General features: G+C 42.3%; 1 protein-coding gene across 1 annotated transcript in view; it reads left to right on the top strand.

Moving 5' to 3' along the window:
* nid2a (nidogen 2a (osteonidogen)) overlaps positions 1-18,948 on the top strand; it is a 99,126-nt gene that overhangs the window by 56,766 nt on the left and 23,412 nt on the right. Inside the window, exons 17-26 of the mRNA XM_080720865.1 lie at positions 3,642-3,767; positions 4,673-4,794; positions 6,334-6,439; positions 6,802-6,920; positions 7,595-7,700; positions 9,358-9,491; positions 10,699-10,804; positions 13,709-13,818; positions 14,655-14,760; positions 18,505-18,638. Coding sequence (XP_080576991.1) covers positions 3,642-3,767; positions 4,673-4,794; positions 6,334-6,439; positions 6,802-6,920; positions 7,595-7,700; positions 9,358-9,491; positions 10,699-10,804; positions 13,709-13,818; positions 14,655-14,760; positions 18,505-18,638 — 1,169 coding nt within the window. The remainder of the gene's footprint in view (positions 1-3,641; positions 3,768-4,672; positions 4,795-6,333; positions 6,440-6,801; positions 6,921-7,594; positions 7,701-9,357; positions 9,492-10,698; positions 10,805-13,708; positions 13,819-14,654; positions 14,761-18,504; positions 18,639-18,948) is intronic.

Genomic DNA, 18,948 nt, shown 5'->3' with positions numbered 1-18,948 from the left:
CCCCCACCATGACGAGCACTTTTACTCTGTACTTAGTCTGCTCTTTTTCCCCTCTACACCAAAGCTCTTTGCCAAAAATAGGCGTTGTGAGCTTGTAGATGTGCTATTTTTGGCGGAGAAAAAAAAAAGGTTTCTATCACACACAGATTTGGAGGACCCCCTGTAGTAACTCTGAGGACCCCTAGGGTTTCCCTGACCCCCTGTTGAAGACCCCTGCTCTATTAAAAAGCTCTGTAAGAGCTCTGTTGTGCATCTCCGTCCTCAGGGAGGCAGATGATTCCTTCCATGTGCATGCACGCACGTGTGCGCGCGCGCGCGCACACACACACACACACACACACACACACACACACACACACACACACACACACACACACACACATCATCGGTGCACAGCTGCAAGTCAGAAAAGAGAGGGGAGAGGGGTTGAGAGAGAGAGAGAGAGAGGCAGGGGCGTCAATAAACCCTTTTGCAAATCCCGCCCCATTCTGCCCTGTTACTATGATGGGACATTAACCCTGGGCAGATTGTTTTTATAGTGGAAGTGGATGGGATTTTTTTTCCCCTTCATAGCCTCATTACAGCTATATAAAGTACCAAAGGAAAAACACCTAGGTGATATTAATAAAAAGGGAAGACAAAGGTACAGTAGTTACATTGCAAAACAGGGGATTTACCCGAAAATATATGTTTTAATTTGTTTAATCCCAGTGGGACAGAATCCTCTTTGCAGATTCTTTTATAGTGGTAGTGGATGCGATTTTTTTTCCCTTCATAGCCTCATTACAGCTATATAAAGTACCACAAAAAACACATCTACGTGATATTAATAAAAAGGGAAGAAAAAGGTACAGTAATTACATAGCAAAACAGTAGTTTTCCCCCGAAAAATAAATGTTTTAATTAGTTTAATCCTCTGGATCAGAGGTAGAAAGAGAAGCGCATTGCATCTTGGGTACTAGGAAGAGGACAGAGAGAATGTTTCTCCTCACATAATAGGCTGGCTTTTCGTAATTCTGCCCATTTAAATTATATGTACCCAATCGTGACTCTTAGACCATTGATAAGGTACATGTGAACTAGTTTGTTGAAGCTTATTCGTTATGATGAGCGAGATCGCTTGACGCTTGCCGTCGCTATCACCGTACCGGCCGATCTCCGTGTCGCGCAGTGCGGACAGTTTTTGAAAGCCTGAAGCAACATTCTCCACTGCACAAACTCCACCCCCGATAGCAAAAAGTGAATGATTTTTTCTGGTTGGCCAGTCAGGGAGTCTCAGGGACCAATCAGAAGGCTGACAAACGGTCTATTGGGTATGGCAAGGGTATGCAGCTGCCATACCCTGGGTCCAGGGGGGAAAATAAAAGTTCAGTTAGTAATAACTACAAATGCAAAATGTAACAAAATGGTCACTTTAACAAGGTATTATAATTATATTCTCCACACTTTTATTCTCCACATCTTGACAGAATGGTATATTCCCAGGTTCTGCAGGTCAGCTGCACAGGTGCAATGCATTATTGTTAATTGTGGCAGGTTTACTAACATGCCATGTTTAGCTGCACTCGAACAACCGTTCCAGGCTGCCATATCCAGCCCAAGAAACCGTAGAAACGGGGGGGGGGGGGGGGGGGGGGAAATAAAATGTACTTCTTAAAATAAATGTAGCATGCCTGTTGCTAAGGTATGGCAACATGACTGGTGTCTTGCACGCGCGCAAAGGCGCGCGTGCGTGCGTGCGTAAGTGCGTGCGTGCGTGGGTAAGTGCGTGCGTGCATGCGTGTGTGTGTGTGTGTAAAAAGTACTCACATGTTCTACTTAAGTAAAAGTATCAACACTGCAATGTTGAAATGTTGTTAGGGTGCCCTCACACCAAAATACCTAGAGTGGAATCCGCCAATGCATTTCAATGAGAATTGAGTGTTTTTTGCGGAAATCCTCTACTGGCATGAAACCGCTCCATTCTCATTGAAATGCATTGGCGGATTCCACTCTAGGTATTTTGGTGTGAGGGCACCCTTACAAGTAATAGTCTGGAAATAAAAATGTACTTGAGTAAAAGTTAAAAAAAAGTACTGGTATCAAAATGTACTTAAAGTACCAAAAGTAAAAGAACAAACTGTTTGAAAATAGCAGATCGACAAGCTCTGTGAGCTTGTAGATCGGCTAAATTTCAAATAGCCAAAGTATAAAATAGGGCTAAAGTGGTTTATGTATGTTTTGTAATATATATCTGCAAAGTAACTAGTAACTAAAGTTTTCAAATGAATGTAGTGGATTAAAAGTACAACATTTGGATCCAAGATGTAGTGGAGCGAAGTAAAAGTATTGGATATTGGAAATACTCAAGTAAAGTACAAATACCTCAGAATTGTACTTAAGTACATTACTTAAATAAAAGTTCTTAGTTACTTTACTGTGCGTGCGTGCGTGCATGCGTGCGTGCGTGAGTGAGTGTGAGTGTGAGTGTTTGCATGTTGTTCCACGGTCCTGGCTTGGCTCTGCTTTTGAGTGTGTTTGTGTGGGTGTGCGACTGTGCGTGCGTGTGTGTGTACGTGTGTGATGCATAACGCAAGCATGTCCTGCTCTTACCCCATCGGCATGACTTATAGCCTCTTTCTCTGTAATAACTCAGTGTAATGTAATAGCTTCCCTTCAGCTCCTGAACTTTCCCTAAGCCACCAGCCAAGCGCTGGTAAATTACTACCTCACCCGCCACCAACTAAGACCTGGGACTAGGGCTGTCACCATTATGACATTTTACATGACGATTCATCGTCGCTCAAATAATTGCGATCAACGATTTAATTGTGTTTTTGTCGTTGGCAATTACATTTCTGTTTGGCTTTTAGGCTTTGAAATTGCACATGGCAGATATGACACATGACCTAAATATACAAAGAAATGACTGACATATTTGACAACTTATACTTAAAAAAGAACATTGATGGCAGAAATAGCCGATCTACAAGCAAGTGAGCTTGTAGATCTGCTATTTCCACTATGTTTGACTTTGAAAGAAATCTATGAACATTTTTCAACATGGAAACGATTATGACAATAATGAAATAATCGCGATTATGTCAAATAATCGCGATTATGTCAAATAATCGCGATTATGTCAAATAATCGTGATTATGTCAAATAATTGCGATTAGACGATTATGTAATAATTGTGACAGCCCTACCTGGGACCGTGGCAGCTCTCACCCCTGGTCAATGTTCGGCAGATAGTCAAAGCTGTGACCTCTCTCTTTCACATCTGCCTGCAGATTGTAGCATTTCTTGAACACCACAGTTCAAGAAATGCTACAATCTACCGCTGAGATTCTCAACCTTTTTTCGCAAGGACTCAAACTGATTTTACACTCTCAGAGTTACAGGCCTGTAAAGGTCCATTGGGTTACTAGATTACTATCAATAATTTAGCCGGGGACCCCACTTTGTTCTACCATATTCACACTTTGGCCATTTCTCTGAATTAGCCACTTTGCAAACGTGAGAACTTGGATTTAGGTCCAAACCCAGCTTGCTACATTAAAGTGATCACATGCACATCTCCCTTTGCCCATTATTCATGTATTCCTTTTGAATATTCTGTCAGCTTCTGTTCATAACACGTTGGGCGGTTTGTTTTCCAGATGTGGATGAATGTCGCTCCTCTCCCTGCCACGCCCATGCCAGCTGTACCAACGGCCTGGGATCCTTCCAGTGTCAGTGCCAGCCTGGGTACCATGGTGATGGCTTCTACTGTACCGTGCAGGATGGTAAGTAAACTACAGTATTATTACCAGTAAGACTCCCTAATCGGGAGATAAGCGACCGTCAGGTTGCAGCGTGATTTTAGGCCAAAATGTGTATGAGCAGTGTCCGGCCTGATGGAGGCGCTATATGGGACAGTTTAGGAGCAGTGTTTTGCAAGAATCGGCCTCATGGTGGCGCTAGAAGGGGCCATGTGAGAATTGTGTGTGTGCAAATATGGCATGGATCGGGGCAACGGTTGCGGAGGTATGAGCACGGCAAAAGTGTGACGTGTGACAGACTGACTGACTGACAGACTGGCAGACGGACAGCTGGTCGAGGTTTTGATAGTAACTGCGACCTGACGGTCGCAATAATATTTATATTTTCATGTGTCTAGGAGGTTGACAGTACTTCATTAGACCCCCTGGTGTGGTTGTTATGAGCAAGTATATGTTCCCTTTGTATTTGGGGTTTCTTCCTGGAGGCTGACACCTTGTGGGTCAAAAGTGCCGATCCAAAAACACATGACATCATATAATCATCCCCTCCCCTTTTACCATTCACCCAACACTGTGGGTGTGGCTAACTTCAGCTGGGTCACCACCCACCATGACAACCAGGCATACTTAATGAATAAAAACCAAATTTTAACTCTTTCTGTACACTTTTTTGGAAGACATCTTCCTCCTAGTGTAATCATAATAGCTGATATTCATGTTTTAGAGGGGGGGAAAAAACATGGCACCCCATCTTTACGGAGGCATTCTCACTCTCTGTACATTTGTAGACTTTCCAAATGCATTTTTGTATCCAGGAGGAGCATGTTGACGCAGTGCGCCGTTCTACAACCGTGTGTGAGAAAGCAGAATGCGTGGCGTTTTCAAATTGTCGCATGTTGTTCATTATTTCTCCGTTGTTGTCCCGGCAGGTGAACCAACACGACCCAAGACCCACTGTGAGCATCACAGAGACAGCGGCCCTGAGCCTTTCCCTGTAGTCGGAGCCTTCGTACCTCAGTGTGATGCTGAGGGACAGTACATCCCCCTACAGGTCAGTGTCTTAGATAGATAGATAGATACCTTTATTATCCCAAGGGGGAAATTTAGTTGTCCAGTAGTAGCACAGCAGTATACAGTTATTTACAAAGTTACAGAGACGTAAGAAAGATAGATAAGAGGGGGAAAAAAACAAAACAAAGACAAGAGCAGTACAGTACCAATAAGGAGAAGGTGCATCAATAGAGGGGGCGAATAATATATAAGAATATATACATAAAGTGTCTTGCAAAAGAGACCATAGCAGTCAATGCTAGTTAGTGCAAACAAGTATCTCACTGTCAATGTTAAACAAAGCAAAAATACTCAGAAACTACCAACACTAACAACCTAATAGTGCTGTGTCAAAAATCAGTGCGAAAAAAAAAAGAAGAAACTAGGAAGCGTGTCACCGCAAGGCGCACATGAGCACTCTTCCTGGAAGGTCCTTAGAGGTCAAAGTCAATACAGCAATTGTTCCTTAGAGGTCAAAGTCAAGTCTTGTACTATGTGTTCATGAAATGACCATTTAACTATTGAAAAATAATAGCAGATATACAAGCTCACCAAGTGCCACACTGCAAGCTTGTAGATCTGCTATTTTTGAAAAATCGTGAAAATGTGTGCAATATAGTTTTCATAGCAAACTTTTGTAACTCAAATCTCTGCTTCTGGGGGGTCCCTGGAACAACATATTTTGAGACGAGAGTCTGCGGCCAAATAAATGTAATTTTGGGGGGTCCTTGACATGAAAAAAGTTTGAGAACCACTGATTTAGAGGAAGGATTTAGAAGTCGGATCAAAGATCGGGTCAAATATATTCAAAGACTTGCACACATTTTCACGATTTAAAAGAAATAGCAGATCTACAAGCTCCCAGCGCTGCACTCGGTGCCGCGTATACATATATGACAAGTTTATGTACCAGTAAGACTCCCTAATCGGGAGATAAGCCAACGGTCGCTTATCATCTCCAACCAACTGTTTACCATAGCAACCATTTTTTTACCTTAGCAACCAACTGTTTACCCTAGCAACCAACTGTTTACCATAGCAACCATGTTTTTTTACCTTAGCAACCAACTGTTTACCATAGCAACCATGGTTTTTTACCCTAGCAACCAACTGTTTACCCTACTAACCAACTGTTTACCATAGCAACCATGTTTTTTACCTTAGCAACCAACTGTTTACCCTAGCAACCAACTGTTTACCACAGCAACCATGTTTTTTTACCCTAGCAACCAACTGTTTACCCTAGCAACCAACTGTTTACCATAGCAACCATGTTTTTTACCTTAGCAACCAACTGGTTACCATAGCAACCACTGTTTTAGACCACTGTTTCTTGCCGGTCTTATATAAGGGTCATTTGTGTACGGTGTGATGTCATACTGATGTCAGCAGTGTGATGTCATACTGATGCGGAGATATGAGCAGGGCAAAGGTGTGACGTGTGACCGACGGACGGACGGACGGACGGACGGCCGGTGGAGGTTTTGATACTAAACTGCGACCTTACGGCCGCAATCATTGTGTCTTTCTTGCGCTGCAGTGTCATGGTTCCTCTGGACATTGCTGGTGTGTGGACAATAGGGGGCAGGAGAGACCAGGAACCAGGACGACACCTGGTACACCAGCCACAGACTGCGATAAACCAGGTGAGAATGAAGCCATGTTTGGTTGTTGCGGCGTTACTGTCAGGCATGTACACTCATAGACATCAAAGGGGGCTTGAGCCCCTGCCCTTTTATCTGTCTGTAAAAAAGTGCCCTCTCCAGACCAGGTATGCCGTTTTTACTATGGTGAAAGAAATACAATTGCCCTCTTTCCATGACATACCTGGGTGTTTTAATGAATCTATCATGGTTAAAATGGAGTTTGAAGTTACAATGGGTGTGTATGTGGAGAAAAGCCCATAAGGTGTTTCCCTGTTGAAAGTGGAATATCCCTCTAACCCATTAGAAGAACATGAATGTTGCGTTAATAACGTTGTGTGTGTGTTTGTCTTTCCTCTCTCCAGACGAACCAGAGCCAAGACCCAAGACCCACTGTGAACACTTCAGAGACAGTGCTCAGAGCAGCAGCCCAGGAGCCTTCATACCCCAATGTGATGAAGAGGGACAGTACAGACCTTTACAGGTTAGTTCAGACTAGGGCATGACGACTTGTGATTTTTGCAAGTCGAGTAAAAAGTTGAGTTGAAGTCGACTTTATCGTTTGATGACATCATCATCACATCACACACGACCCCCCAATTATTTTGGGGGGTCCCCAGATGATTAACTCAATGTGCAACATTGTTTTCTCACTCAACTGTAAACAAACCAACATAGAGTTTAAGTATACTGTATATAGAGGGTATCTTCACATTTCTAAAGTGCCAATTTAAGGACTTTTTAATACCTCTAAAATGGCAAATTAAACATTGTCTAAATTGTCAAATATATAGAGGCAGAAATTGTGAAAATAGCCGATCTACATGCGAGGCGTTGTGAGCATGTAGATCTGCTATTTTCACAATAGAACCATGTTATACCAAATGTAATGTAGCACTGTAATATTGGATCATTCCGTCCTTGACAATAAGCAAATCCTACTGTTTGAATGCTGTACAGACGCACACATGGAGCAAAAATAATGATAGAAAGAAATACAAAGGATATATTTTTTTTTTAACTTCGACTTTCTCTGGTGGGAGTTCGACTTGTGTAATGAAGTCGACTCAGTCTACTTGTCGACTTTTTCGTTAATGCCCAAATATATACGTAAGTATGTATTGTGTACACACTGTAATGATTAATAATGTATTGCAGTGCCATGGCTCCACGGGACATTGCTGGTGCGTGGACAACGCTGGCCAGGAGAGGACGGGTACCAGGACACCACCCGGCACGCCACCCACCGCCTGCGACAAACCAGGTGAGAACCATGGTCAAGTTCTACCCACGCCCAAAATAAACACAAAAGGAAAGGAAACTTGACTTCGGTCCATTATATCTCCCCTTTAATAATACCAATTTGTATTGTGTTTGATATCATTGTTATCGTTGATTTGTCACCTTTACAATGCGGTACAGCTTGTAAGGATCTGGCATTCGTAGCATGAGCAACACAGCCAAAAGTTTGTGTAGCGCCCCTCCAAAAATGGCCTGGCAGGCCTGCAATACTGTTCTTTTGGTGTTCACCTTTGTTGCTTGGTGCACTGAATGATTGCACTCTCCCACAGTAATACGGAAAAGAAAAAAACAACACATATTGGCCATTTTTACACTTTGTTAATTTTAAGCTCAGTGTCAGGGAAGCCCAAAACGATAGTAAATGCCAGCAGACAGCATTGCAAGCCATTTTGGCAAAATTTAGGTTGGCGCTACCCACACGTTTGGCTGTGTAGCTCATGCCTCGGATGCATGATGCTTACAAGCTGCACCTTGTTGTAAAGGTGACGAATCAACAATAAAAATTATATAAGTAGTTTTGCTTTTGGAAAATTCGTTAGGTATATGCATCTTTTAGTCCAACTCGTAGCGACTGGCAAGACTACACTAGGCTAATTATTTACATTGCTATATCAACATGTAATTGTCTGAAAGGTCTATTGATTTGGCACTCTATAAATATCCTGTTGTATGTAAATGAATAGATTTATTCATTCACAAAAAAAAGAATGGAATGTGGTAGAAAATATTTATATAGTGTGTATATACTTGTTTTCCTTCCATTCAATCTCATTGAATGAACGGTCAACTAGCCTTCAAAGTGCACATGCTAATCCAACTCAACTGTCTTTCTAACAGCTGAGTTCTCTCCCCCCATCCATGCTCTCTCACTCTGTCAGCAAATCTGTGCCGTGTGTACCTATTTGTATGTTGTCCTTATCTTTAGTACACATCCTTATAAGAACATGTTTAGAATAGCATCTCTGTCAGAATGGACTATAAGAACTGTATGATAATGGAACAGAGGGAATCTTCTGCCCAACAGGGCAAAGCTCTGGCCAGCAGGCCAGAGCTCTCTGATGCTGTGTATGCTGTATGCTGTTTCTCTGATGCTGATGAATCTTCTTCAATAAATGGTTGACTTCACCCTGACTGGATATTAATATTTTTCTATCACAACTCGAGCATTTTAATAGGGATTGGGGAAACAAACGGGGGGAAACAAAACAAAGCGACGCCCTTTGCACACAAACGCGCTTTTTTCTCGCACCGAAAAAACGGACGATTCCATTTTTTTAAAGAAAACTATGATTCTCTATGACCTCATGCACACCGGCTCCGAATTTGCCATGCGGCAGGTGGCTGCGGCAGTGCGTTTTTTTTTCCAGATCGAACCCAGTTCGATTTGTGCGTCTTGTCGCATGCGGTAAAAACTCATTGACTCCTGACTTATGACTCCTCTTCGGATCTGCAGTGTGGATTCCGCACAGCCTTGCACACCAAATCCAATGCGTTTTAATCATGCAGCAAACGGAAAAAAAAAAAAAACGAAAAAACGCAATGGTTGAAATTCACGCCTGTGTGCAAAGCCCTTAATGCCTGCCTAATTGTCTGGTGATGTTTATACTTCTCTCCTCCAGATCAAACGGTGCGTCCCAGGAGCCGCTGTGAGCATCACCGAGACAGCGTCCAGACCACTAGTCCAGAGGGATATCCCATAGTCGGAGCCTTCGTGCCTCAGTGCGACGACGTGGGCCAGTACAGACCACTGCAGGTCAGCAGCTGTTGCCTACCTTTTTTATTTAAAGGGGAAGACCACCCATTTTCAATATTGAACTATGTCATTAATATACCTTAGAGGAGCTGTGTGGAAATAGAAAAAAAGTTCCCCCCCTTCTGTGTTGCCTAGAACTGGAGGATTGATTTTGGGGTTTGTATTGTAAATTACAACTTGATGACATCACACATTGTAATTGCCAGACCCATGAAATGGGTAGGCCTACATAAGCAAATGTCTGTCCGGGTTTTCTATATAAAGGGTATATATGATGATGACATGATGATGACATGCCTACAAAAGGCATGATGTCATAAATGATGATGACAGACAGGGGGTCTGGCACAACCAGGTTGACCTGGTCTAGTTTACAATACAAACCCCAAAATCAATCCTCCAGTTCTAGGAAACACAGAAGGGGGGAACTTTTTTTTTCTATTTCCACACAACTCCTCTAAGGTATATTAATGACATATTTCAATATTGAAAATGGGTGGTCTTCCCCTTTAACCACTTTCAACCGTAACAACTGTACACATGCCGCCCTTCACACAGTCCTCAAACAGTGCACTCAACGATTCTTCTTAATTCTCCACACTTATGTTAAACATAATCTAAAACATTTGTTTACTCTCTAATTGTATTGCTTTGTTCGGCCCTCACTCATTGTACACAGACTGTTCAAAGTCCCTGCCTTTTTAACCCACCATTTCATCAGCATATACATTGACTGTGTCAATTCTTGTTATTTAACCACTTTCAAACAGTTGATCCTTGTTATTCTCCTTGATATCTTGATTCTCATAAATCGGTGTTTCCCAAACTTTTTAGCCCACGACCCATAAGAGAAATGTGACCCAATCTAGTGAAAACAGCAGCCCTACAAGCTCACAACGCGTCGCTTCGCGCCGCGTTATGAGCTTGTAGATCTGATGTTGCGCCACAGTGATGTGGACATCAGGGATCTCCATATATGGGCATAATAGGGATTTCTTCCCCTGGCATCACAGGGATCTCCATATCTCCATATATGGGCATAAAAGGGATTTGTTCCCCCTGGCATCACAGGGAATCCTCGACATCAGAGCATGATGTCAGAGCGGCAAACCCATAGATGTCTGTGACGTTTCTCATAGTAAACTGCGACCTTACGTCGCAATAAATAATGCCATCATCATTCATGTATTTATGTTTTCCCATCCAGTGCCACGGTTCCACGGGACATTGCTGGTGCGTGGACAACAGCGGGCAGGAGAGGGCAGGAACCAGGACCACTCCCGGTACCTCCCCCACGGACTGCAACAGACCAGGTGAGACATGAAACACCCACACTCCCATGTGTTTGACATAGGGCATTCACCAATAGTGATTTTTAGTATTCGAATTATTCGACCTCAAAGTATTCGAATAGTCGAACTGGCCAATATTGGCAAATATTAAGTAAGCAAGAGGCGAACATTGTGAAAATAGCCGATCTACATGCTCACAACGCCTCGCGTTGCGAGGCGTTGTGAGCATGTAGATCTGCTATTTTCACAATATTTATCTGTGGAACCGAGTCACATTAAATGTAATACCTATGATTCCAAGTGCTTGTCAGGGTGGGGGTCCCCAGTTCAAATATGTTTATTTTGGGGGTCACAGCCTAAAAAGGTTTGAGAACCCCTGGTATAGAGCATTAACAAATTCATCCACCAGGGGCATTGACAACTCATTCTTATGACTTCCTATCTAGCCAAGCTTTATAAACTATACATTTTTTAAAGAGAAAACAAACAAAAAAAGGGAATATTCGACTTCGGTGAACAACGTCGAATAGTGACTTTGATATTCGAATATTCTAATATTTGGTGAATGCCCTAGTTAGTCCCCCCAGGAATCCGCGATTCCGCGATCGCAGAATTTTTCGCGGAATTCGCGACCACCCGCGGATTTCTCGGCCGTTCGCGGACTTTTCTGACGTCCGCGGAATAGCGGTCGCGAGTGGCAGCAGAGCGGCGGGAGTAGTCATTACTACTATTATAAAACAATGTGTACATGGTCTGGCAAGTGGCCACTTCATACAGAGCCTGGGGAATAGCTTAGCTTCCTCCTGCTAGTTGCACTGACGCTGTATTGGTCCGGTCCCACATTCGTTCCTGACAGAAACTGTGTCCTGATCTATAGTTCCTCTCTGCCTCTATAATGGTCCTGGCAATAACAATGCTAATACAGAAGAGAATAAATAAATATTACACCCATACTAGGTAGTAGGTAGGCTATCCTCTAAAATGTGGTTACTATGGGCATTGGTTAATTTGCATGACAATATAGTCTTTGCAACAGAAAGTAATTATTAAAAACAATAACAATTAAAAAAATAATAGATTTAATATTAGATTTTTATTCTCAAAAATGATTATTTGATTATTCTAACCACTAATTACAATTAATTGTAGCTATTTCATGAAGGGTTTTACTTGATTATTAGAACTATATCATTTTTAGCTTGATAACTGGTCATTTTAGGTTGTTTATTAATGTCCGCGGAATCAAGAATTGTTCACCACAGAATTCCGCAGAATCAGGATTGTTCTCCGCGGAATAAAGCATTTTTCTCCGCGGATTCCTGGGGGGACTACCTAGTCTGACAACAGGTGTAACACATCACGGCTCACCAAGGCTCTCCGGCTAAACCTTGACCTTCGTCATTTATCATTCCTTAGACTCTGCGCCAAGCCAAACAGACCGTGTGTGTGTGTGTGTGTGTGTGTTTGTGTGTGTGTGCGCGCGCGCGCGTGTGTGTGTAATAGAATGTGAGTTGTTGTGTATTGGTCGGGTCACAGGGTCGTATCCGTGGAATGTCTCATGACAGGTGTGTGTGTGTGTGTGTGTGTGTGTGTGTGTGTGTGTGTGTGTGTGTGTGTGTGTGTGTGTGTGTGTGTCTGTGTGTGTGTGCGTGTGTGTGTGTGTGTGTGTGTGTGCGCGCGCATGCGTGGGGAGGGAGGAACTTGGGGGTATGAATAGGGATGGGACTATAAGCGATATTATCGTTTATCGTGATAAAAAACACTCATGATAATCGTATCGTGGAGATTTAATTTATTGTGATATCGTCCTCCATCATGCACTGGGATCAATTCACCTTTTATTTGCCGAGCTGCATATCCGGTACCACTTAAACCCTCTATAATTGGTAAAAGGTACTTATAATATACATACTTGATAGTCTTTTTTTCACTCTCTATCAAATGTCTTTGCCCAAAAAATAGCCGATCTACAAGCGCGACGTAGATCTGCGATTTTGATTATCGCGATAATATCGTAAATCACGATTTATTTTGTCACAATAATCGTGATATGAAATTCCATCGCTAGGTATGAAATTATAGAGCAGAAGAAATTCATCATTTAATGGTGCATTTATATAGTGCCTTTATCCAAGGCGCTTTACATTGTGCATTACATTCACCCAGTCACACACACACATTGATACACCGATGGCAGAGGGAACCATGCAAGGCACCAACCTGCTCACCGGGAGCAACTAGGGGTTCAGTGTCTTGCCCATGTTGACGGGAGGAGCCAGGATTTGAACCGCCGACCCACGGGTCTTTGGCCAACCTGCTCCACCTCCTGAGCTACAGCCACCCCAGTCGTTTCACGACGTGTTTTATTTGCGTGATTCCTAAACCCACCAGGATTGAGTTAAGACCCGCCTCCTCTCGATAATCTTAAGTATGAAAGTGCCCATGCTCGCTCAAGTGCAAAGTACCTACTACCTACTGATCCATTACAATAATACACGCAGCATAATAGGCCCAAAGCCATATCCAAACCATAACAATTTAACTGATAATCAGTAAGAGTTTTTATTTTGAGCACAGTAGTGACAAATTAATAGCTTTCTCAGTACGTTTTTCTCTTTAGCAAAGTTACAAAGTTTTCCCTTTATTAAGCACAGTCAGTTTCAAGTTTTTTTTAGCACAGTTTATTTTGAGCACTGTAGTGAGAAATTAATAGTTGTGCATTGTGCAAATGCAGGCTTTTCTCAAGTACAAGTCTTCATGACTTTATCCACCCTCCATGTGTCAGGCAGGGATTTCAGCCACTCCTGGAAGTCCTCGCGTTTCCGCGAGGCGGGTCTTAACTCAATCCTGGTGGGTTTAGGAATCACGCGTTTTATTTCTTCTATTCTATGTCTTACTGACCGTCTGAATGTGTCCTCTCTCCAGTTGAGCCGGTGCACAAGACCCACTGTGAGCACCACAGAGACAGTGTGCAGACCAGTCCAGGAGCCTTCATACCTCAGTGCGACGCTAACGGACAGTACACAGCTCAACAGGTACAACCCTTGGTTGGATAGTTCAGCGGTTCTCAAACTTTTCAGCCCAGTTAAAATAATCATATTTTAACTACAGTTAAAATAATCATATTTTAACTACAGTTAAAATAATCATATTTTAACTACAGTTAAAATAATCATATTTTAACTACAGTTAAAATAATCATATTTTAACTACAGTTAAAATAATCATATTTTAACTGGGGACCCCCACCCTCACAAGTGCTGAGGCATTACATTTTGTACAACACAGTTTTTGCCACTAATATTTGACAATTTTGGCAATGTTTAATTTCTTTTTTAGAGGTATTAAAGGAGTAGTTCACCCCCAAAATGACTTTTTTTCTATTGATTACTCACTCCATGGAGACTTGAGTTTAATAATATTTTTGTCTTTTTGTCGCATTCCAAAGCCAATCATTTGATTACAATGAATTCACCTCCATTGATTCCGGATGCCCTTCCGGAATCAATGGGGCAAATTTACTTATTTTTTTTGTCTGATGAATGTGACAAATACAAAAACATATTATTGAACTCAAGTCTACATGGCGTGAGTAATCAATAGAAACAAAGTCATTTTGGGGGTGAACTACTCCTTAAATTGTCACTTTAGAAACTTGCAAATACCCTCTATACACTTAAACTTTATGTTGGTTTGTTTACTGTTGAGTGAGAAAACAATGTTGCACATTAAATGAATCATCTAGGGACCCCCACAAAATAATTCGACCCACAGGTTGAGAACCACTGGGATAGATAAACAAACACATTTGCCGTTGTTGTTATTGCCGCTGCTGCCGCTGTTGTTGTTAATATGAACGTGTGTATTGCAGTGCCACAGCTCCACTGGACACTGCTGGTGTGTGGACCAGCAGGGACAGGAGAGGACCGGGACAAGGACGTCACCTGGTACACCAACCAAGGACTGTAACGAACCAGGTGAGAATGAGGGGTTTTTACTCTTGTCGATGATTTACGGACCAAATGGATGTAGATGTACCTGAACACATTATGACGCAATATTTTACACATATTTTACAATATTGCTCACAGCGTGGCACCGAGTGCCGCACTGCGAGCTTGTAGATCTGCTATTTTTGAAAAATCGTGAAAATTAGAATTTTGACCCGATTCTATAAGTGTCTTTTGAACCCTTCTAAGATTTTTGGGAAAAAAAAACTATGTTTCTATATGTCAGCAATCTGGCCAGCCATCGTCAAAGAAAAGGTCTTTTTCACTTAACTGGAGCTCAGTTAGTCTGTTCCTGAGAGACTACTATGTCAGTGGTGCTCAAACCTTTTCATGGCAAGGACCCCCAAAATGATATTTATTTGGCCACGGACCCCCATTTCAAAATATCTAGTTCTAGGGACCCCCCAGAAGCAAAATTTGAGTTACAAACGTTCGCTTTGAAAATGCATATATTCAAAGATTTGCACACATTTTCACAACTTTTTCAAAAATAGCAGATCTACAAGCTCGCAGCGCGGCACTCGGTGCCGCGCTGTGAGCTTGTATATCTGCTACTTTTTCACTGGTTAAAGCATTCAATACTTCTAGGCCTAAATGGGTTAATTAAGCTTAAAGGAGGACTTCACCACTTTTCAACCTGTCTTCATATAACAGGTCCTCACTAAAGTTCATGATAAAATAGCACAATCTTTTTCCTACTCTAGTCTGGGTCTCATAGGAGAGCTGTGGACGGGTCAAATCCATCCACCAGTGACATCATCAATGGGGAATCCAAGCTAATAGAAACTGCAGGTTTTCTATTCCTGAAAAGTTGCGATGTTAAAGTAGAAGCTATTCCTCTCGCGATAATACAAATATTAAAAAATGATTTAAAAATATTGTTTAAAAAACGTATTCTGTCAAACGATGATGTCACTGGTGGATGGATTTGACCCGCCCATAGCTCTCCTATGAGACCCAGACTGAGTAGAAAAAAATTGTGCTTTTTTATCATGAACATTAGTGAGGAATATATATGAAGACAGGTTGAAAAGTGGTGAAGTCCGTACATCCATGTTGGGGTTGGGTTGGAGGCAGCGACCAAAGTTACCCAGGGAAGTAGTTGTAAGGGTGAAGGCATCGGTTACCGTGTGGTTTGAAATTAGATCCAAATCTGGTACTTTCTAAAGATGTGTCTCTGTCTGGACACTCGGACACGGAAGCCCGGTTTGCGAGTCGTACGATGACGTTACTCGTTGTGAGTAGAGATGTTACCGATCAATCGGCAATGGATCGGATCGGGCCGATCAAAGCGTGATCGGCGATAATCGGTGGTTTAGATCAAAAGGTAAATTCACCGATCCGATCGGATCGGTGCATCCAATCAACCAGCCGTTCAGTATGCCCACTTGAGGCCATTTTGGGGTATTGATTTCCACACCGCTGAAGGAAAAATTAGTTACTGCTATGATAATAAATACATAGTAATGCTGGTAAATAACTATAAGGCAAATATATAAATGAATTCATGAGTGAATTAAAGTTAAAACATTAACATTTAGAAAATATAAATAATAACTTGATCGGATCAGTGATTGATCGGTATCGGTTGATCAAACATTTGTGATCGGTGCTCGCTGATCGGTTCCAAAAAACCTGATCGGACCATCCCTAGTTGTGAGCTCTCCTATTTTTGGAGAGTTAAATCAGCTCCCATGCGTTTTATATTTCTTTTGCTTTTCGGACTTCATAAAAACAACCTGATTCCAATTTGTATTCGGGCTGCCAGTCTGAGCATCCATTGGCCAAAGAGAACGGCCAATCAGCTGTGTGACGGGTAACAGGAAAACTCGACCTAAAACAAACTCGACCTCATTCGCACGACCGCAGGTTTCCCAACGGGTCTGTGGCTTTAAGCTAGATGCAGAATAGACCAAACTCAAATCTTGCTTCTGGGGGTCCCTGGAACAAAATATTTTGAGATGGGGGTCCGTGGCCAAATACATATCATTCTGGGGGTCCTTCACATGACAAAGTTTGAGAAACAATGATAGCAACATATGTTTTTTTTCAGGAAAACTGCTAGGATTTAGAAGACATTCGTAGAATGTGCTTATCAGTGGTTAAGGACCCCCAAAATGTGTTTTTGGCCGCGGACCCCCATCTCAAAATGTTTTGTTCCACGGATGGACCCCTATCGCAAAATATTTTGTTCCAGGGACCCCCAGAAGCAAAGATTAGATTCTGGTCTATTCTGCATCTAGCTTAAGGCCACAGACTCGTTGGGAAACACGCGGTCGCGAGAATGAGGTAGAGTTTGTTTTAGAGTTTTCCTGTATTCGTGTGACGCAGTCCAGATGATGCGATGATGACTGGCGCTGGGACAAATCTCTTGGCAGAGTCCCTGCTTTTTGGAAGGGTTTTGACCGGGCGGCTGTTGTTGAGCGCAAAACAGGCAACGGCCATGATGCAACTCTTAATGTGGGCCAGACACAAGCACCTTAACCCATTTAGGCCTAGACTTATTGACTGCTTTAACCAGTGAAAAATAGCAGATATACAAGCTCACAGCGCGGCACCGAGTGCCGCGCTGCGAGCTTGTAGATCTGCTATTTTTGAAAAAGTCGTGAAAATGTGTGCAAATCTTTGAATATATGTATTTTCAAAGCGAACGTCTGTAACTCAAATTTTGCTTCTGGGTTGTCCCTGGAACTAGATAGTTTGAGATGGGGTTCCGTGGCCAAATAAATATCATTTTGGGGGGTCCTTCACATGAAAAGGTTTGAGAACCACTGACATAGTAGTCTCTCAAGAACAGACTAACTGAGCTCCATTTAAGTGAAAAGGACCTTTTCTTTGACGATGGCTGGCCAGATTGCTGACATAGAAACATAGGGTTTTTCAAAAAATCTTGGAAGGATTCAAAAGACACTTATAGAATCGGGTCAAAATTCAAATTTTCACGATTTTTCAAAAATAGCAGATCTACAAGCTCGCAGCGCGGCACTCGGTGCCGCGCTGTGAGCTTGTATATCTGCTATTTTTCAATAGTTAAAGCATAAAATAATGATACACAAAATGTGTACCCGTTCTAAATGGGTTAATGTGCGGTGATGTCAATGGTGACACACAGGCCTCGGAAGGGTCAACATTCTGCTTAGTCTTGTGCAAAAATAGCCCGGCAGTGGAGTTTTGATAGCTCAATATGGGAATGGTTAGTAAATCAACACCAGTCGCCGATTATATCATTAAAAAGGTCTGGAACTATTGAATGCTTTAACTATTGAAAAATAGCAGATATACAAGCTCACAGCGCGAGCTTGTAGATCTGCTATGTTTTGAAAGTCATGGGAAATTTGTGCAAATCTTTGAATAATAATTGTATTTTATGTAACGTTTGTAACTCAAATTTTGTGTTACAAGGTCCATGGAACTCAATATTTTGAGATGAGGATCCTTGGCCAAATACATATCATTTTGGGGGTCCTTCACATGAAAAAGTTTGAGAACCACTGACATAGAAACATAGTTTTTTTTCAGAAAAATTAAGAAGGATTCAAAAGACACTTCGAGTCAAATTCACGATTTTTTTCAAAAATAGCAGATCTAAAAGCTTGGTGCCGCGCTGTGAGCTTGTAGATCTGCTATTTTTCAATAGTTCAAGTGTCAAAAAAATAATAATACCCAATAATGTGTACCCGGTATAAATGGATTTCATCATTCCCTCTCCAGATGAACCCGTGCGCCACAAGAGCCAGTGTGAGCATCACAGAGACAGCATCCAGACCACTAGTCCAGAGGGTTATCCTATCGTGGGAGTCTTTGTGCCTCAGTGTCATGCTAATGGAGAGTACACACCTCTACAGGTAAAACTATGGTTTTCTATAGATCAGTGCTTTTTCAACCAGTGGTCCTTGGGGTGGGTGGGGGTCCCCAGACAAATGATTGACCTTACCTCCCCTTCCCCTCCCCTTCCCCTCGCATGCAGCGCCTGTGTGTGTGTGCGTTCGTTCGTTCGTTCTTGTACATACGTATGCAGGACCTGTGTATGTGTGTGCGTGTGCCCCTTGTTGTCTTTCCCTTGTCTCTCCCTTGTTTCTCCCTCTCTCCTCTCTCTCTCTCTCTCTCATGGCTCTTTAGCCTTTGTAAAGTGTCTTGAGATAACTTGTTATGATT

Source organism: Nannobrachium achirus (assembly GCF_963921795.1).
Source record: "Nannobrachium achirus genome assembly, chromosome: 24".
NCBI lineage: Eukaryota > Metazoa > Chordata > Actinopteri > Myctophiformes > Myctophidae > Nannobrachium > Nannobrachium achirus.
The sequence above is the reverse complement of the archived record's forward strand: the minus strand, read 5'-3'. Positions and strand labels throughout refer to the sequence as shown.